The sequence below is a fragment of the Quercus robur genome, chromosome 5 (genome assembly GCF_932294415.1).
Source record: "Quercus robur chromosome 5, dhQueRobu3.1, whole genome shotgun sequence".
Lineage (NCBI taxonomy): Eukaryota > Viridiplantae > Streptophyta > Magnoliopsida > Fagales > Fagaceae > Quercus > Quercus robur.
This window is the reverse complement of record NC_065538.1, coordinates 87,853,601-87,875,126: the sequence shown is the minus strand read 5'-3', so window position 1 is coordinate 87,875,126 and position 21,526 is coordinate 87,853,601. Positions and strand designations below refer to the sequence as shown.

The following is a 21,526-nucleotide window of genomic DNA, read 5'->3' as shown; positions in this document are numbered from 1 at the left end:
TGTACTCAAGTAAGGGTTCAGATGATCAACAAGTGTTGGGTGAAGATGGTCCAAAGAAAGATATATAAGGTGAAAGACTCTTCATGGAGAAGGGATCGGAAAAAAGAGAAAGAGAACACTGTAACAATCTAAATTGTCTCTGTATCCAACTGTAATCAATATATATAATTGTGGCCTCCTCGAACTGAAAGTCTATTAATATCAATACATCTTATTTGTGCTTGATTGTCACTTAATTCCATATTAGCCGTTGTTCAACTCATTAGGGCCTAGTTCTTTGACCCACTCTCTACAAATTTATTGTATTGGGCTCATTGAGCCGAGATCCCATATACTTTGGGTTTGGGCCACAAATTGGGACTCTACACTCATTTTAAACTTAAAACACAATTTTTCAATAACTTATAGAAATACACCCTAACTAAAAAACAAGCTAATTTTATGGACTCAAAATTTAAAATTTAAGAACACTGAATTAAAATTATTTAAAAATTTAAAGATGTAAATTACAATTTAGTGAAAATAATATTTGACATGACTTTAATAGGATTCAAAATAGCATATTTTTGAATGACATTATTTTGAGCTTAAATAGAGCTTAATGGACCTTGTCATCTCATAAAAAAAAAAAAAAAAAAAGGGACCTTGTCATAGTATATTGATCAAAAGACATTCAAACCAGATGTAACAAAAGGGGTGAGAATCTAACTTTTGAAAATTTAAGTGACAAAAACTTTACGCCCCATTTTGTTTTGAAGTAAAATATGTTTAGGTTATTGGTATAACAAGTAAAATTTTTCAAGCAAATCACTAAAATCAATGGCTCAACATTGAAGTTGTTGGTGTTGGAGGTCTGGTGACTGGACCGCTAGAACCGGCATTTAGAGTGGTGCCTCTAGCAACCGGAGTGTTGACGATCACCGTTAGAGCGGTATCTAGACTAGACTGCCAACATCAATTGCCATTACGGCGTCTCCAACCACCAAACTACTGGCACTGATCACCGGTGAGGTGTCTTTTATAACCAGATTGTCAACACTTGTCGTCGAAGTAGAGTCTCCAAACATTGGACTGTTAGCACTGGTCGCGGAGAAGAGTCACTATCCACTAGATTGCTGGCACTAGTTGTCGGAGCAATTAAAGTCTCTAAACATTGGACCGCTAGCATCAAGTGCAGAATGGAGTCACCGAACTTTGGATTGATGGCATCGGTTGTCGGAGCGAAGTCTCCAGCCATCAGATCACAAGCACAGGTCTCCAAAGCGATGTCTTCGGCCTCTAGATTAGTGGCCTAGTGACTTAGATGGGGGGAAATTACTATGTATTTTTGGAAAATATCTTACCAAATTTTCAAATGTAAAATATTTTACAATTTTTTATAAATAATTTTACCGTCAATAGAATATATTTTACAAGTTTGACTATATTTTACCTACAAACAAATACTTAAAAATGGGAAAACATTTTTCGAAAAATATTTTACTTCAAAACAAATTAAATTGTTTTGTCTTTAACAAAAAGATAAGAATAAAATAAAATTATAAAACAATAATTTGATCACCAGATTTGCTGTAGCAAATTGAAAATTCGTTATGTTGAATTAATCCGGGTTTAAATTTTAGCCGTGGAAAATATTTTTTCTCTCTCAATTTATTTATTTATTTAATGGCCCTTTGTGGGTATGCCATTGCATGATGAGCTCTTGTCAACCCATTCTTGTGAATCCAATGTAAGTGGCCCTTAAAAATCCACAGTAGATCGGGATTTTTGACAATTTTAGTCTTTTCACAATCTGCTCTCCATAAATTTTTTTTCCTTTTTCAAATTTTTGACGAAAACCACATTTTCGTCCCTACATTTTCATGCAATTCCTACTTTAGTTCCTATCTTTTATTTTCATCGCTTTTACTCCTTATCCTGAAAAACGTGTCTCATTTTTGTCCCTGCTGTTACATCTGAGATGGAAAATACACATGTGGCAAATAGAATGTACTATTAGCACACTAAAAGCTGACGTGGCCATTACAATAATTAAAAAAAAAAAAGTTATTTGCCATTAAAAAATGCCAGATCAGCATCTAAATTTAAAAAACTAATTTATCAATTTTAACTAAATAAAAAAAAAACTAAAAATATAATTAAAAACCAAAAACCACATGAATCAAGATCTAAGTGTATCTAGAACAAGAACAACAAAAATACCAATCTAGATGTTTCTCAAAAAAAAAAAAAAAAAACCAACCAACCCAGATTTAAATACAAGAACCACATTTTCCTTTTTAGTCTTTCATCCTTTCCTTTTCATTAAAACCCACACAATCCCATCCTCTCTGTCTCTCTTTTCCTCTCTCCCTTGTCCTCTCGAATCCACACCCCATGCAAACACGAGAAAGAAGAAAGCAGCGAATCTAAGGTTGATTCCGTTTGGAAAAGTCCATGGGTGAGAGGGGCAATATTGGAGAGGTGTAAGTGCGAGGCTTAACGGAGCGGTAGAAAAAGCCATTGAGCCCAACTTAGTTCTAAAACTAGTGGGCTTGGTAGCCGAAGAGAGTTCTTTTTCCGATTATTGTATGTGGCTGTTGTGGTTGCTGTTGTAGTTGTTGTTGATGGCAAGTGATCTGGGTCGATGGGTCGAGAAAAAGACTCGAGAGGTTGGATCAGTAAGAGGGTTTTGGAGCTTGGTTCATGGATTGGCTGGTGAAGAAGTCTGGGGCCCCACCACTTGTGTACCTCGATGCCATGTTTTTTGTGATTATTTGGGTTGGTAGTTTTTGAGAAAGAATGAGACTGATCTTCTCTCTCTCTAAACCCAAGTGGTCACCATGGTTTGATGGTCACTGTGGTTTGATCTAACTAGCTCATGATTGTGTTTTGATGTATTTTATTGATGGGGATTGGCTTTGAGTTTTGGTATTTTTGGTTTTTTTTTTTTTTTTTTTTTTGATCTGACTGTGTTTTGGGTTTTGCTTGTTTTATTATTATTATTTTTTGATTAAGTGTTTTGCGTTTTGTTAGTTGATTGTGTTAGAGTATCTTAGTTTGATCATGGTTTTGTATATGTTTTTGCTTCATGGTCTTGTATATGTTTTTGCTAGTTTTGATGCTAAGAAAAAGTACGAAAAGAGGATAAAATCTTGAATTTCTTATTTTCTGGGCAACCATGTTCTTAGGGGAAGAACATGAAGAACAATTATTATTTAAATAATTAAATGATAACTAAAATTTTATTTTATTTTAAAATAAAATAAAATATTTTTAATATTTTTTAATTCTGTTGTTTGTCATGTGTGTATTTTTCGTTTCTGATGTAATGATAAGGTAAAAAACGAGACGCGTTTTTCAGGATAGGGAGTAAAAGTGGTGAAAATAAAAGATAGGGATCAAAGTGGGAATCGCGTGAAAATGTAGGGACCAAAATGTGGTTTTCGCCTTTTTTTTTTTTTTTTTAATTTTTATAAAAAAAGTGGTTGAAGAGTTTTTTAAACGTGAGAAAAGACAATATAAAACTCAACAAAAGTGATATGATGGTCAATATTTAATATTAATATCAATATTAATATTGTTATTATTATGGTAAAACTTGGTTACAGAATCTAAAGATATAATACGTCTTTGTTTGTTTCAATGGAAAACGTTGTGTGAAAATAGTTTTTCGTGTTTTCTAATGTTTGGTACCATAAAAAAAAATGAGTCAAAGGAAAATTATCTTTGGTAAACAAAAAAAGTATAACTTATTTTTAGAGATTGCTTTCCGTTAAATTTTTTTGGAAAATAACTTTATCTTACAGTAAGCTAAATAAGGGAAGTTAAGAGATTATTTTTCAACTCATTTAAGGTTGCAACCAAACATAGGAAAATGAGATAATTTTATGGAAAATACTTTTTGGAAAATGATTTATTTTTTAGAAAACATTATCGTTAAAACAAACAGAGCGTATTGGGTTCTTTAATTCAATTCAAACACTTTGGTGGATTAAAATTAATTGTCCTTGAAAATACAACACTGTTTATATTTTATTAGTCAATGCAATCAAGTGTTTGAAATTTATTTTTAGAAAAATGTGTTTTGATTTAATTGAAAAATCTAATATATTGCAACTATAGTAATGTATCTAAGTTTTATCCTTTTTATTGTTTTTAGATATTCTCTAAACAATGGGTGGGCATTGAGTTTCATTTAAAAAAATAAGGACACATTTATATCGATTCATTATTTCTACCACAAGTTGGAACCATGCACTGAAGTGCTTTAACGCTAATAGATTCTAGTTAGCTCAACTAATAAAGTCTCTTATCATTGCATAAGAGATTTGATATTTGAACTCTGTTTAAACCAAAAACCGATTGGTATTTTAGTCTGATGATTAGAGTAGTCATCATGGAATGGATGCTAAAAAAGGCACTTTAATGCTAAAATTCAAAATTCCAGCTTCAGCTTCAAGTTATTTTTCAACTTTAATCGGGTTAAAGTGCCTTGACATGGCTAATGTCAGTGACATTCTTTTAGACTTTAATAATTGAGTAGGAATAATTTACCTAAAAAATAATTAAGAAATACTTAACAACACTTTCAAAAAAATTTTAAAAATTGAGCATAAAAAACTTGACAACACTTGGTATAGTATAAGAAGCCAACCATCCAAAGAGAAACTAATGGTTTACTTTAAGATGATCATCTCAGAAGTCATAACTAGTTCAATTTATATGGGCTCATATATATGGGACATTGAGTAGTTGTAGAAAGTTGTGATAATGTGATTGAGAAAAAGGAAGTACAAAGATTCTAGAGCTTATGTAGTTCCGCCTTATAAGTTATAACTTATGATGGTGAACTGAGAATTGGTGAACTCCAGACTCGTCCAAAAGAGTCGTCCAGGCCAGGAAGACAAAAGTAGCTATGCTAGACAAAACAGTCGTCCATAGGCTTATGGGTCGTTCATGAGGATTGAACCAGGATGATTCTCAACACGGGAAAATCCTATAAAAGATTTACCTTTATGGACCATGTGTTATTATTTCATGGCATGAATAAAATTCTGATTCATTGCTATAACCTCCCCCTCAGTGCTCAACTTCCAATGACAATTATAGGAGAATTATAATTGTTGTAGCGGTTGAGGAAGTTGACATTGAATTCTCCGATCTCCTCAAACATAGGACGAGTTACAAGACAAATAACCGCTTTAAGAACACACTATATAAGCACCTATTCACATCAAATGAAGGTAAGTTTTTAGACAACTCCAAAAAAGTTGGGACTCTAGAATTTGAGAGAAAAACTAACTTAAGCATCGGAGGGTTCTTGGCCGGTCTCCCCCGGTCTCCTTTGATCCTTTGTTTTTTCCTTTTAGGATTTTCAAGCAGTTGTTAGATCATTGAAACCCGGAGCATTTAGTCTACTGATTTTCTTCGCATCATCAACTTATATTGACCGGGTGATACCCTAAAAAACTATATTTTGTTATTTTTTGAACATTTTTTTTTAATTCGATAATTACAACATTGGGAAAGATGAGCTTATAAAAGAGATAATATCATGTCACTGAGCTATAAGACTTTTGAGCTCAACTTTTTATGTATGATAATACAATAAAATGGAATATATGTTTATAACGGGGATTACTAACATAAGGCAATGATATTTTGATTTTTAAATTATAGTTTAATTAGTTATTTCAATTTCACAACTTTTTTCTAGCAACTACAGCAACTAATCATGTTATTTTATCTTATTTGACAATCATTAACTTGATTTTGGCCTTCAATGACATAAAAAGTAAATTATACTTTCCTACATTCCTCTCAAGTTGTGCATAGAATCCTTGATGAAATGCACGTCATGCAGAAATTTAATCTAATTTTTGAAAGTATTTCTTTAGTCTTTCACCGGAGAGTCGTTTTACTTCTAATTTTTTTTTTTTTTTTTGGAAGCACAAGTATATTTTTCATTTAAATTTTATTTTTAAGTACAAGAAAATGAACTTAACAAAGCAAGACTTGGTATGAATCAATTTGGATGCTCCAAAGGCATGTAAGCCACTACGGTAAACATCAGCAAGACAGCAACCGATAGAATGGCAACAAAGGAACGGATGGGATTTAAAAGATTTGTAAATGGAAAAGCAAAAAAAAAAAAAAAGAAAAAAAAAAAAAGAGATAGTTACATACTACCTATCCAAGGTTAGGTCCAATTTCATGTTGTGTATCTTTGGTTTGAAAAATGCGATATTATTCACTCCAAGTTGACTCCATTATACTGTTACTATCTCATCACTTTCACCATTAATATATATATATATATAGGATTCTCAAAAAAAAAAAAAAAAAAAAAAATATATATATATATATATATATATATAAACATAACAAAAACAAATGAATCAAAACCTGAAAGTTAGGTTTTGTAAAATCCCTTTCCTTAAAAAAAAAAAAAGTTTTGTTAAGATACGTTAAAAAAATTGTATATTGACAAGAGTTTGTATTCTCCTTCTCCCCAGTGTAATTATAGAATTATTATGGGGAAGAAATAAAATTTCATACTTAACAAAAGTTGAAAATACCTTTAAAGCACAATTATGTAACTCTCTAAATTTGGGGTTAAAAATTATTAATTTTATTTTATATATGAAAGTACTATTTGAGAAAAATAGAATTTAAAATAATTTTAGTGAAAAAATATATTTTGACAAAAAAAAAAAAAAAGAGTAGGAACTTCTATTTTTATATTTGAGAGAGGGTTTAAGAAGGGTTTTGGTCCCAATTCGCCGCTTGTTACAGAGACAGAAGAGAGAAGAAAAGAGCAAGCAAGCTATCATCATGGGTGAAAAGAAGGATTCTTTGGAAGACCCCACAAAGCAAAATCAACAGTAAGCTACCCTTAACCTTTCTTCCTTATTCTTTGTCATTGTTTGTCAATTTTTATTTTTTAGTTTGCTGGGTTGCATTCTCTGTGTTTGATAAATTGCCTCAATGAAAAAATGTCTAAAAAGATTGAAACTTTCAGTGTTGGGAAGCAATTGCCTGACAATCCGGACATCGACATGCAATTCCTCTCCGCCCCTATCAAATCCGCGGTCGACAAATACCAGCTTGTTCCCGAGTTCCTAAAGGTGTTACATTTGTTTATATATCACATATCTTTCCCTGTTTATCAGTGTATGTGTGTGAATGGGTATTTATTTATGTGTGTATTTATGTATAAATGTTGTAACTGTGATGTGGGAAATTTTTAGGTGAGGGGGCTAGTGAAGCAACACTTGGATTCGTTTAACTACTTTGTGAATATTGGAATAAAGAAGATTGTCCGAGCTAATGACCGTATTGAATCAAGCCTTGACCCCAGTGTTTATGTCAGGTAAGTCATTAGATTATTTTAAAAATTCTTGGGTGTATGTGTTGCCTTGAAATTAATATACTTTGTGGGGTAGCATTCATTTTGTGGTTAGAAGTCAATAGTGTATAAGTTTTAATATGATGGTGGTGTTGCTGTATGATTAAAAAACATCATAGTAATTGCTCTAATGGGTGTGCATTTTCTTTTTTGAAACTTGATTCTAGTTATGAATTTCTGTTAGAAATAATATTTGAAAACCAAGTGTTAAGATTTTGACTTTTTAAGGTTAGTAGTTTCAGTTTCTTTGGCTGATTCAGTTCCGTTTTCCTTTCCTTGTTTTTATGCAGGTTTAAAAATGTCAGAATTGGTAAACCCTCAGTACCAAGCGATGGTGTCGATGATGAAATCTGTCCCCAATTTTGCCGCTTATCTGACATGACGTATGCTCTGTTTGCCCTTCATATGCATATCATATATGTTTTTGATTTCATGTAATTTGCTATTCATGGGACTGATTTTAGTCCATATAGGTATTCTATTTATTTTTAATTTTTAAAGTGCTAAGTTGCTGCATTTGAAAGATATATTAATTCTTTATTTTGTTTTTGGATTCACCATTGGCGAATTTGCATCCTGGCATCCTAAACTAATGACATGAAAGATTTTGTACCGTAGTCTAACCTACAAAGGCATATGGTTGATAAATAGTTCAATAGAAAAGATTACTTGTCCTAAGAATTAGTCATTATTGGATACTTTTTGGTTGAATGCTAAGCAAATAAAAGCATTAAAGCACAGATTTATAAACATTTTGCATGAGCTAAGTATTGGAGAACTTACATTAGGTTGTCTCAAATGACTAATAATAAAAAAACCACTGTAAATTGATAATGTGCATCACATGGTCTACTTTTGATGTAGTTGCTACCCATTGCAAACGGTGTGTTAAATTACCGATTGTCCCAAAAGTTTAAGCTAATGGGATATGGTAAATTTAATCATTTAGTTGCTCAATTCTAACACTCCCCTCGCGTGTGGGCTGAAATTACATTTTAATAGGTGAGGCCTAATACATGGGAATTTAAGTGGGAGGTAGAGTAGAGGAGACAAGGATTGAACTCAGGATCTCATGCTTTGATATCATGTTAAATTACCGACTATCCTAAAAGTTTAAGCTATTAGGAAATGATGAGTTTAATCACTTAACTATAATTCTAACACTTCCCCTTACTTGTGTGCCTAAACTTCTCCTTAATAAGTGGGGGCCCAATAAGTGGGAATTTAACATTTTAAATGGGAGGTAGAGTGAAGACAATGATCGAACTCAAAATCTCTTGCTCTAATACCATGTTAAAGACAAGAATAAAATAATATAGAGAAGCAGAAGCAAGAGAGAAGGAAGAACACAAGGATTATGTGGATTGGCCAATGGCCTACACCCATATCATAAAACCCTAGCGGCTACATCTTTATTATATATTCAAGTCATCTATTACAGTGAACCCTAACAGGGTATATATAGAGATTTGATGCTAGGGTTAGCCCAACATTGGCTTACAACATAATTGGGCCTCCTGGGCCATTACATCAACATAAACTCAATACTTAAATACTTCCCCTCAAGCTGGAGCATATAGTCATATAGATCCAGATTGTAACACACAATTGGCAAAATTGCTTGAAGAGGATGAAAACATAGTGAACCGGCCAAAATTGAAGCTAAACCGACCAAAAAAAAGATGAACCAGCTGAAGTTTTTTAATATCAAACAAAACCAAACAAAGGTTTTATAGGGGTTAGGTTATCCTTATCATGGGTAAGGGATAGCTAAAACCTATACCCAAACAACAAAAAATCACCAAATAGGCAAACAAGGGATTTCCTTGTCTACTTTGACCAACAACCAACTTTGGCAGCTGCAACACAAGACAACCTGCTGAGAGCAATAACAACAACCAATAGCAACAACAATCACCAACAAAAACCATCAAGTATCAACAACCATAGCCACACCAACAACTAACAAGAACAACCAACAAACTTAGATATGAAGGTTGCACAAAGCAAACAACCACCGGCAACCATTGGCTCTGATACCATGTTAAATTACCGATTGTCCCAAAAACATAAACTAATGAGATCTGGTAAATTTAATCAACTAGGTCTATAAATGAACTAAGATGTTTATGAACATTTTGAGCTCAACTCAAGAAAAAACTTGTTTATGTTCGTTTGTTTAGAAAACAAACCAAGTTCAAGCCTTAAGTTTAGGTTTGATTATTAAACGAGTCAAGCTCAAACATAATAATGTGTTTGTGAACATGAGGGCTTGATTTAATTATATATAATATTGTATTTTTACACGTATACTCTACCAAACATTTTTGTATAGCTGTAAATATTTTTATATGTTGATAAGTAAATATTTTTATATGTAAATATTGATAAGTAAATACTCCCTCCGTCCTAGTTAGTTTGTCATCTATTCTATTTTGGGATGTATCAAAGTATTGTCCTGTTTCTAAAAATAAAAGTCATTAATTTACTAATATTCCTATTATACCCCTACTTTATTTTCAAAATTATTTGAAAAGAAAACTAACAAATATTTATAAAATCAATCTAATTGGGGCACCTTTTTAGTTGCCTCATTAAAAATAACTTTTTTTTAAAAAAAAGTTGATAAATTTATTTAAGGGTAGTTTTGTAAATTTATATATTTTATAAGGTAGACAAGATAATAAATGATGTTTCCTTAAAAAGTTTGACTTTTTAAATAGGACTAACAAATTGGGACGAAGGGAGTAAGTTTTCTTGATGATAAAAAAGGGACACCTTAGTACACAGGGAGTGTACAGGGGTCAATAAATCAAGTACAAAAATTACATGAATCAAGAAAATCAAAGAAAGAAGAGAGTGATTGGTTTCACAAAGCAGCCAACCAATCCAATAAAGTTCTAAAGAAGAATAACTTGAGTTTTGGTATGGATCTCTCATTATCTTCAAAACACCTACTATTTCTTTCCCCCCCAAAGACACCACATTAAACAATGGGGGACAATTAACCATATATGACCATTTCAATGACGACCAAGTGCTGGGAAAGATATTGACTATTGATAATCTGAGGAGGAGGCAAGTGGTGGTGGTGGATTGGTGTTGTATGTGTAAGAGGAATGGGGAGAGTGATGATCACATACTTCTACATTACCCTGTAGCTTGAAAGTTGTGGAATATGGTATGTTCACTTTTTGGTGTTCATTGGGTTATGCCGAGTGGTGTTGTGGAGCTTCTTGCTAGTTGGACATGCAGCTTTAAAACATAGATCCATGGTAATTTTTAGTATGATCTCTCATTGTCTCACGCGGGGGTATTTGGAGGGAAAGGAATGCGCGTACATTTCAGGGGAATGAAAGAACAACTCATGACTTGAAGCTTGCCTTCCTTCAAACTCTATTTGAATGGGAAAATGCATCTGTTGTTTCTACGTACAGTTTCTTCCATGAATTTCTTGATTTTTGTACTCTCATTGTTATTTAGTTATAAAAATTCTGCTGGTATCATAGCACACTGCCTGTGTGCTTTTTGTACTATGTACTTTCATTTTATTTTACCGAAGTTTTTTACTTATAAAAAAAACTGTTTATAAAATGATATGGTGAAACCATCTAGCCTTAGTGTTTTATCTTCATCCATATCATTTAGGGACCTCCATTATCTTGTCTCCAGAGAATTCCCTTTCCAGCCATCTGCAACTTGTTTCACTAACAAAACAAGTCTAGATTCTCTACAGTGGTCTCCAATCTTTAAACTCAGAATTGCGGTTTTTACTGAAACAAACAATTAGGTCCTTTGCTTCTTGTTCCTCTATAAGATGTACCCCATCCTCTTCAAGCTTGCTGTATTAATATAGCATTTGTGGGAATTGGCCAATCTATAAAAAAACCTCCTTTTTCTGTCTCCATCTTTCAACCAGAGTGCTCTAGATTTTTGGCACCAATTAATTTCCTCAAGATTGACTCAATTAATTCTAGCTTTAATGCTATAGAGAGAGGGATGTGAAATCATAAAGTTGCTTTTGTTCAGGTGCATGCATCAACTGATCGTCCAATCTGCCCTGTGGCGCATGCTCTATGGTTCCAATATCATGAAAGAGGATGCAATTTATCATCAATGTCATCCTCAACATTATCCTTTGGTATGTCCTAGGGTTCACAATTGCCCTCTAGAATCTCCATATGGGCCTCCCTCTAGTTTCTGTCATTGAAGAGCTTGTATAGCTCGTGACAAATCTTCAATCATATGCTTCATTTCAGTCATTTCTGTTTGTTAACCTTGATTTCCTCATCTCTGAATTTTGTGGCTTAGAACTAGGATAACCACTCTTAATTCATCTCTAACAGATTGTTGCAAACGAGTTATAGAATGAGATGTCCTTTTCATGTTAGTCCAATTGACCTCACTTGAATAGAGAGATTGTTAAACTCCAAAGTGTATCCCTCCATGGACTATTAGGGAGAGGTGAAATCACAAAGGTGTTGTAGCTAACAGGCTAGACAAAATGGACTAATAGGCCTTTTTCCCCTAAGGCTTAGATGCTAATGTATCATGTTCTTTCCTTGAAAGTCATTTTCTTATCAATCAAGGAAAGGAAGAAGAACATAGCAGTTAATCTTTCTGGTATGTTCTCACATTGGATTGCATGCCCTTATACCTCAAGAGCCATTGTATAAAGTTCTTGGACATGTTGGGTTAGTGTTCTGAGAAATTCTTGAAGTCATTTAATTAGAGAAGTCTTTTACTTAGAAAATTAGAAGATTCTTGCAAAATTAAGTTCATATTTGACTTATGCCTGTGAATATTCATATCTTTGTTGTTTCTGATTGTTTTGGGTTTATGGACCAGACTTCTCTTTGTTTGCTAATAGTCTGGTGAAGAATATGAAATGCTTATGAGGCCAATGATCTTTAGGTCAATTGGCACTTCCTAATATTTTTAATGGAGGTGTCCAGTGTTCGAATCCCCTTACCCCACTTAAGATGTTAAAAAGAAAAAAAAAAAAAGTTTTGGAGGAATGAAATGTTGCTTAGTACTCAACCTTTTTGGCTGGCAGATTTGGTTCAGGGTTGTATCCCTTATGGACAGTGGGGTGTCTTTGTTGAATTAAAGGAGTATCTGCAACTATTTCAGTTGGAATTTTTTGGCTATCCAGTTGTTGGTTGCTGGGTGGATGTTTTCTTTCTTTTCTTTTCCCTTCTTTCCTTGTTACTTTTATTTATATGCATTATCCATGTTTCTGCATGTGTACAAGAGTATGTATGTAGTTTGAATATTTACATATATGATGGCTGGGACTCAAAGCTCATGCGGCTAGCAAAACTATTTGAAAACTAATGGCTTAAATTCTGAATTATTTTGATATTGATAACGTGTAAATTCAAGGTATGCTGCTCCAATATTGGTCAATGTTGAGTACAACACTCAAGGAAATAATCCCCAAAAAACCAGATTTGAGAAGGTATTTCTAGAATCGACTGTAGTTATATTTGGTGACTTGAGTTTGGATATTATATAAGGTTTGTTCTTGCAGAATGATGTTACAATTGGAAGAATGCCTATCATGTTAAGGAGTTGCTGCTGCGTATTATATGGAAAAGATGAAGCTGAACTTGCAAGACTTGGTTTGTGTGCACAGAATTCAATTAATTTGCTCTTTCCTGTCCCTGCTTTTGTGGTCTTACTTCTATGTTCTGTTGTTACATATATATAATTATTTTTTGGATGTGGATTACAGGTGAGTGCCCCCTTGATCCTGGAGGATATTTTGTTATCAAAGGGACAGAGAAGGTATTATTCTCTCATATTATAATGTATTCTACTATTGGGTAGAATGTTAAGAAATATTTTTATGAAATAAAGTTGAAAAATGGTTCTTTTAACTGTACATGATTCTGTTCTCAGCCTGTTTTTTCATAGTAGTTTCTGATATTTGTATATTATGACTCCACTGATCATCTCCAGGTGATGTTGATACAAGAGCAACTATCTAAGAATAGGATTATTATTGATAGTGACAAGAAGGGAAAGTGAGTATTTCTTTTTGCTTTTTGTATGACTTAACCTTTTCCAATTAGCTTTGTGTTCCACTTTTTTCATTATTTTAGTTGTCATATGAGTTTTTTCTGCAATGCAAGTGATCTCTGGTGGGAGTTGTTTTAATGATAAAATTTATTCTTACTTTAGGTAGAAACTACAATGGTGCCAAATATATGGTGAAAGCATCATAGCTGTAGAATTTTTTTGGGGATCAACATATATATATATATATATATTAGTGTGTGTATATATATATCACTTCTTTATTTTAACCTCTCAAAAAAAAAAAAAAAATTTAAAGTAAAATTTTATTAAAAAAGCAGAAAGGGCAGACCCATGTACACAGGAAGTGTACAATAGATCTACCAAAATTAAACGCTAAAAGTATCGATCAAGGAAATCAGGGAAGCAGCACAAGAACACAACCCCGAAACATTTATCCACTCAAACAACGTCTTGTGGATTAAAAGCTTCGGGTTATGAACTGATCTTTCTCAGCCCTCAAAACCGAGCATTCCTCTCCCTCCATAGACCCCACATAGGGTGATGAGGGATCATGCTCCAGGTTTCAACATTAGAACTCCTCCTAAACTTGCCTTTCCAACTTGCTGAAAGCTTCACAACATCTTGTGGCATAACCCAATAAATCCTTAACAGTGAAAATTCTATGGTCCAAAGCTCTCTATCCATTGTGCAATGGAGAAGTGGATGATCAATAGTTTCCCTATTCCTCTTACACATGCAGCACTAATCTATCACAACTAATCTTTGCTTTCAAAGGTTATCTGTAATTAAAATTTTCCCAAACACTGCAGTCCGTAGTACAAAGCTAACCTTTGTCAGAACTTTAGGCTTCCAAAGACTCTTTCAAGTATACGACTGATGAGATGTTGAGTGAAGACAATCTGTGAAGATAGAGTTCACAAAGTGTGTCTGTTACTCATCTTTTCTCCAAAAAGTAAGTTAAATCCATAAAAGTGGTGATCGACTGTGCTCCCAGCCTTGGATGAGGCAAACAAAACCGATATCCCAATGGTAACTATCCCCTATGCACAAAATTTTCTTTCAAATCAGATTGGAGGAAATAGGTGACAGGCCAAATGAAAATCTGTATAGTTTATTTAGACAACTTGTTAGGTCATCTATATAAATTACATGACCATAGTTAGTAATATATGGAGTGTAATATATATGGTATGGAATACGTGTGCGTTCCATTAGGTTTAAGATTTTAAAAAATATTTTTAAATGTTGGCATAAAAAACAAAAATGAAAAAAAAGTCAATAGATGTACCTACAGGTATATTACAGATTTAAATGAAACATTTGGGACTAAAAGAATGGCCATAACTAGACATTTAAGACCATATGACTTTTATTTCAATTGGACTTCACATGGGGTTCCCATTAAATAAGTCTTGAATAGACGAAGTTGCGAAGTAGATGGCTGCATCAGTGAGGGTAATATTAACTGAGGATAAAATGATGTAGAATCTTTTGAGATGGTTAGTTCATGATGCCTATGAATGTTCTAGTACAAAAGAGTGACTATATTGATATGGAACGGACAAAGAGAAGTAAGAGCAGACAAAATAATGCTTAAAAGTTATAAGGCATGATTATTAGAGAATAGGGAAGTAACTGGGGACATGTCCCAGCATGATCAAGTGATGTAAAGGGTTCCATGGTGTCAACCATGATTAATTGGACTTGTGGCTAGCTACATTAGCTGAGTATTTTTACTCAAATCATATATTACTGGTATATTTTTACTATGATTTGGATGCAGTTAATCATGCAGAGTGTTTCTTTTTTTTTTTTTGGGGGGGGGGGGGGATTTAATTTTCAATAGTTTTGTTACTGGTGGTCTTTTATGTTATTATACTAGTCCATTATGACTTCCTGACTAATGTTTGTAACCCATTTGTATTCTTCCAAATTTTAGTTTGGGTACTATGTAATCACTTAATATGTATTTATGGCTGCTTCCATTGCGTGGTTTCAGCATCAACGCATCTGTGACAAGCAGCACTGAGGATCGGAAAAGCAAAACAGTTATCTTGATGGAAAAGGGGAAGATGTATTTACACCTAAATATGTTTTCGGAAAAGGTCTTTGCATAGCTACCATCTATTTTTCCCTTTTTGTCCATCTCTGATCCAAGTTTATTTGCTTCTCTCTTTTTCCTAGTTGTTGTAAGATTATATTGTTGATAATTTTAAATTATTTAACATTTGCTACAGATTCCTATTATGGTAGTCATGAAGGCAATGGGAATGGAGAGTGATCAAGAAGTTGTACAGATGGTTGGAAGAGATCCTCGTTATAGTGCTGTACTTTTGCCATCCATTGAGGTAGCAATATGGTCAAGGATTTGAAGTCTACATTTAATCTCTTTGTTGGAAATGTCAAATATTGTTTAAGCAATCTAACTAAAATTTATAAGTCAAAGCAGAATTTACCCCCAAATTTTCTAGCTTGTGATGTCACTAAGTATCCCAATTTGTCACAGCCACACCATGTTTACAAGAGCAGTCTCCCAACCTTTATTACCTTCCTGCAAAGTAGAAACTAAATTCAAGCTCCCTTTTCAAAACTCACAGCAGGCATCACTTGGCTAAATTTGCCTTCCACAAGAAAACCTAGAGAATGCATTGATTCCATGCACAACACACTCATTTTTCTGCTTTGCTGTTGAAACGCCAAGCTGCCTTAGGGAATTATATGTGTTGCAGCCAAATAATTGTCAACAAGCAGTTAACAAATAATTTCCCCCTTAGACATGCCCACTTGCATGGGATTGCCTCAGGTTTACACACAACTGCTGCTTTCTTGGCCCATCCATGATAATTGCTCTACCTTGCTGTTGCCATTTGTTGCCTAAATGTGCACATTTATAAAAAACATTCACTTCCCATAGGGAACATAATTGGCAGCCCCCTTAAAGATGTATAGGAGGTTAGGGAAAGCTGGTTCTAGTGCTCAAGCATTAATTTGGGATGTTTTGGATGATGAAGAGCTCTCTTGGTACCTTGCTTAGTTTATCTAAAGCTGAATTGAATCTTATTTATTTGTAATCTCCAGATTTCTAGAATGGGCCGTCCTTGGCTGTAGCAAAACCCTATGAGTTGTCCTTTTCCTATTTGGTTTAGAAGTCCTTAAGTATGGCCATGGAATCACTCATCTATGGCGGAGGGTCATAGCCATGAAATATGGGGAGGGGAAAGGGGGTTGGTGTACTAGAGTTTGCAGAAGGGCTCATGGTTGTAGATTACGGCGGAGTATTAGTGAAGGATGGGAAAGTTTTGCTAAGCATTTGTCTTTTGTGGTGGGGGGGTGGTTCTCTTATTCTCTTTTGGCATGATAGATGGACTGGGGATGTCCCTCTTAAAATTCTTTATCCCCAGTTATTTTTGTGTTCAGCCAATAAAGAAGCTTATGTTTCTAAAGTGTTAAGCCCGCCAATGGGTGATAATGATAGAGAGTGGAGTTTAAGCTTTTTTAGGGATTTCAATGATTGGGAGTTAGCGGCTTCATATTCCCTACTTCAATTCATCCAAACCCGGATTCCTAGGGGTGATGGGTGTGACAGGCTTCGTTGGGGTCTTAATGGAAGTGGGAAGTTTGACATTTGGTCTTTTTATCATAAGATTTGAAATGCAACTCGCTCCACTTTCCCTTGGAAGGGCATTTGGAAAGTAAAGGTTCCTAAAAGGGTGGCATTTTTTATGTGGACAGCAGCTCATGGTCAGATTCTAACCTTGGATAACCTTATGTTTCGTGGTCGCCCTTTGGTGAATCTTTGTTGTATGTGCTGTTGTAATGTGGAATTTGTGGATCACCTATTACTTTTTTGTCCGATGGTTCATTCTTTGTGGACGTATATGCTTCGGCTGTTTGTGATCGATTGGGTCATGCCAGGTTCAGTAGCGGATTTATTATTTTGTTGGTACCATTGGCTTGGAAGCATAGTTCCGATATTTGGAATTTGGTTCCAGGCTATTTAATGTTGACTATTTGGACTGAACGAAATCAGCGTTGTTTTGAGGATAAGGGGAAAACTGTGGTTCAGTTATTAGATTTAAGCCAACGAACCCTCTTTGATTGGTCTCGGTGTTGGGGTCTCTCTGATTGTTTTACCCTTATGGAATTCCTTTTGTCTATTAGTATTTCTTAGTGGCTGCTTGTGGCTGCTTGTTCACTACCGTGAACTCTTTGTATTTTCATGCTTTTCCCATATTAATAATATTTTTTCTTACTTATCAAAAAAAAAACTTTTTTCCTTGTAATTAGTAAACCTAGTCTTTCTACAAATAGGTTATTTAGGAGTCCTTGGTATGATTTCTTAGGATAGCCTAGTGTTTTATATTTCTTTATTTAATGTTCTATTCATCGTTTTAATACCAAACAGCCATCAACACATTCAAAATCCCATTTTTTTCATTACGTAAACCCTTAAACATCAACACTTATTCAAGAACCTTTCAAGATCTCATCAAGAAATTTAATATAGTGTTGAATTCCTAAAGATCCTACATCAAACTATCTGAAGTTGGCAATGGGAGCTACTTTCATGATCCATTCTACTGAAATGAAGGTTTTTCTGTTTGTTTGTTTTTTTGGATTTTTTTTTTGTTTTGTTTTTAATTTTAAAATAAGTAAAGTTTCATTAAAAAAAGGCTAGAAGGGTGCCACCCATGTACACAAGAAGTGTACATCGGTACATTAGTTTAAATGCTAAAAGTACATTGATCTATTAAACTAGACAAAGTAGTAAAAGAAAACAACCCAACAACATTTATCCACTCAAACAGAGTCCTGAGGAATACAAAAATTCAGGTGATGAAAGGATTTATCACAACCCTCAAAAGTCCGAGCATTCCTCTCTCGCCAAAGACCCCGCCAGAGGCAATGGGAAATCATACTCCAAATCTTATCATTACGAATGCCCGAAAGTTGGATAGGATGGCCCTTATGTAAGGATTATATTGCCCCGAATTTTTATGAAATACAGGATAGGAGATGTGATTGGTAGGCATCCTTACCCCAAATCTTTATTATGTCATTCTATTTACCCTTTTTATTCTTCTATCAACTTGTGGAGGTGCTTGCACCCATGTATACACAAAGATGCACATGTTTGTATACCGGTGTGATGTCACTCATGGATATTAGCCCAATATATCCAGAAAGTATACAAATTATTTATTTATTTATTATTATTATTATTATCTGTGTAGTAGATAATAAAAATGAAGTTTGTGCTTTGTTACGAGTAATTATAAAATTCTTTGGTGGTTGATTATTGCCTGATGTATCTTTTGAGTGTTGGCATTGTAATTTATATTTCTGACTTTGTTATTTATATTTTGGGCCTGCAAACCCCTTCTTTGATTCTTTTAATATTTTCTCTTTTAGTCTTACCTTTTTAGTATGTTGCTCAACTTTCAGGAATGTGCAAACAAGGGTATATTCACAAAACAGCAGGCTTTGGAGTATCTTGATCCAAAGGTGTTATGCTGCTTGATATTTTAATGCAATTTATTTCATTAATGTGGCATTTCACTCCTTGGTGTTAATAACTTGAAGTGGACTTCTGTGGTTGAAACATACAGTGGACTGTTATAGCATTATTTGGATCCAACACTACTCCTATATCATTATTGGTGATGCAGTTGTTGGGGTCATTACTCCTGTTGTTTGATTCCTGTTCTTCTTGGCTGAAAAAAAATAGTTTCTCACTCTTTTCATTGTGAATTTGTAGATTTTAATTTGACATTAAAGATATCTTGCTTTGTGGCAATGTAGAATTCCTGATGGCTGAAATTTTTTGAAATATTTTTGTTTTTTTTTTTTTTTTGTTTTTTTTGTTTTTTTTTTTTGGGGTTGGATTATGGTTAGGTTTGTTGGATCTTCAGGTCTAGCAATGAATCTTCAGAATCTGATACTTATAAAAAATAGGGGGAATTTTGAGAATCTGACATGCAGCTTATTTTTATGAATTGTGAGAAAGAGACCACGCATAGTGGACAAAGTCAAATGCTCACCATGGTGACATTTTTCTTATTGTTGAGCTTCGCATGTGGGGCTTGAAGTGGAACTCTCTTCCCTATCTTCTCTATAATATATGGTTATAATTTTTTTGGTTTGATCTGTTTTGACCCAAAAGAATCTACCGCATGGATGGGCATGTCATCTATGCAGTCAAGTGAAATTTGTAAAGTTTCTTGATTTCTTTTGATTGGTTGCTAAGTAACACAGCCACTTCTGCAATGGATCCATTCTTTCTTTTACCTTTTTAACAATTTAAACAAAATTAGGCCATATTTAACACTCTTTACACTTGCCATAATGATTGACGAATTTCCAAATTTGGACATTCTAGAGACGTGTTGGACCCATTGTGACCTATTGCAACATAAGCTTGTAACTATGTTTATTTGACACATTATAAATATCTATACATACACACAAAGTATAAGTATATTTTGTTGGTAAAGTTACAGACAATTGGTGGGTTTTGAATCTATGACCTTACTCTCAACCTTGCTCTCACAAGAAAAAAAGGGGGGGAGGGGGTGAGGAATATGTGTGTGATATTATGTAAAAATGAACATATTAATTGGTTTTTTTAGGGTTACACTTACATTGAAGAGAACTTTTTAAAATTGTATGGCTATTTCTCGTCCCAAAATCCATTTGAATTATTATTTTTTGGATAAATAAATCCATTTGAATTTGCTTTGTAGTGCTAAGTTGTCAACTTAGCATTAGTATCTTTATAATTTGTCTTGGTATCTATGGAACTAGTATCCTGAAAATAGATTGATTTTTGATGTGATCTTTGATTTTAAGTGGTACAGGTTGTCATGTGTTTCCTAACCTCCATATGGTATTGCTGTTGCAGGCGAAGAGGACTTATGCCAGTGCATCAGAAAAGGTCTTCTTTACCTTATATATATGTGTGTATGTGTGTGGATGATGTATTTGTTTTGATCTGTATTTCAATATAATCTTTGCACATACAATCACAAAACATATATGTATGTATGTAAGATTTCTTTTCAATTGCAAACAATTTATCTTTTTTAAAATTTTAACTCCAACTACTCTTGAGTTTTTTTATAGGGAGCTTTACCTGTCCTTCGAGATATGTTTCTTGCAAATGTACCAGTAAGTTTTGTTTCAACCTTTTGAGCTTGGAAATTTATGATGGTCCTCCATTGTTCTTTTATTTTTTATTGTTTTTTTCTAGGTGCGCCAGGGTAGTTTCCGTGCGAAATGCATATATGTTGCTGTAATGTTACGACGTGTGATAGATGCATTTCTGAATAAGGATACAATGGATGACAAGGTAATTAGTTTAATTCCAAAACTAACCAAACTTTTCTAGTTTTTAAGATGATAAGCGTGTTTATTAGACAATTTCTCTTTTTATGGTGGATGTATGAATCTTTATTTGAAATGTTTAATAGATTTCAATAGCCTATTAAAAATGGTTTAAATTATTTTATTATACTGTTTTTATAGAATTCATAACATGGTTTAAATTATTTACGTGTAATCTAACATACACATTTTAATGCGTTTGAGGTCCAAAATATGTAATTAGTGAATTCATGTCAAATATTATTGACATCTCCTTGTTAAAATTGATTTGTCGAATTTTTTTTGGTTTGTCTTTTAGCTATGGTTGCATATTCTAAACACATTAATTCTAATTCCTTTTCATCTATTTGTTAGTGGAGTAGGTTTCAATAAACTTAATTTTTCTTAGAGAAAATTTGTGTGAGCAGTTGGATTTTTATTTTTATTTTTTTGGTTTCTTCTTTCATTTTTGGCTTCAGCAGTTTAAATTGATTTCATCATTCTCAAATATTATAGTAGAATTTTATTTAGACTCAGTTTTCTTAGAGCAAAAATTGTGTCATCACTCATCGCCGAGTTTTTCTTGGAGTTGTGATAATTTTTTTTATATATTTTTTTATGCAGTGGCTGGAATTTATATGTTTTGTAAAGCAATTTTTAAAGAAATCTTTTAGTAGCTGGACAATATTTTCTACAAATTTGGCTATGCCCGTAACAAATTTATACAAT

At 33.5% G+C, this 21,526-nt stretch overlaps 1 protein-coding gene across 2 annotated transcripts in view; it reads left to right on the top strand.

The window, feature by feature from the left end:
• Positions 1–6,694: 6,694 nt before the first annotated feature.
• The window catches only part of LOC126727621 (DNA-directed RNA polymerase III subunit 2), a 42,639-nt gene continuing 27,807 nt past the window's right edge, over positions 6,695–21,526 (top strand). Inside the window, exons 1-14 of one of the 2 annotated variants that reach the window (XR_007656292.1) lie at positions 6,695–6,866; positions 7,004–7,109; positions 7,233–7,354; positions 7,681–7,773; positions 12,776–12,851; positions 12,924–13,014; positions 13,128–13,180; positions 13,355–13,419; positions 15,435–15,540; positions 15,673–15,783; positions 18,881–18,940; positions 20,337–20,369; positions 20,558–20,602; positions 20,685–20,783. Coding sequence is in view for 1 of the 2 variants with exons in the window: in XM_050433431.1 (XP_050289388.1) it covers positions 6,817–6,866; positions 7,004–7,109; positions 7,233–7,354; positions 7,681–7,773; positions 12,776–12,851; positions 12,924–13,014; positions 13,128–13,180; positions 13,355–13,419; positions 15,435–15,540; positions 15,673–15,783; positions 18,881–18,940; positions 20,337–20,369; positions 20,558–20,602; positions 20,685–20,783 (1,110 nt within the window). In the remaining variant the exon portion in view is untranslated. The remainder of the gene's footprint in view (positions 6,867–7,003; positions 7,110–7,232; positions 7,355–7,680; positions 7,774–12,775; positions 12,852–12,923; positions 13,015–13,127; positions 13,181–13,354; positions 13,420–15,434; positions 15,541–15,672; positions 15,784–18,880; positions 18,941–20,336; positions 20,370–20,557; positions 20,603–20,684; positions 20,784–21,526) is intronic. The other variant, XM_050433431.1, reaches the window with a different exon arrangement.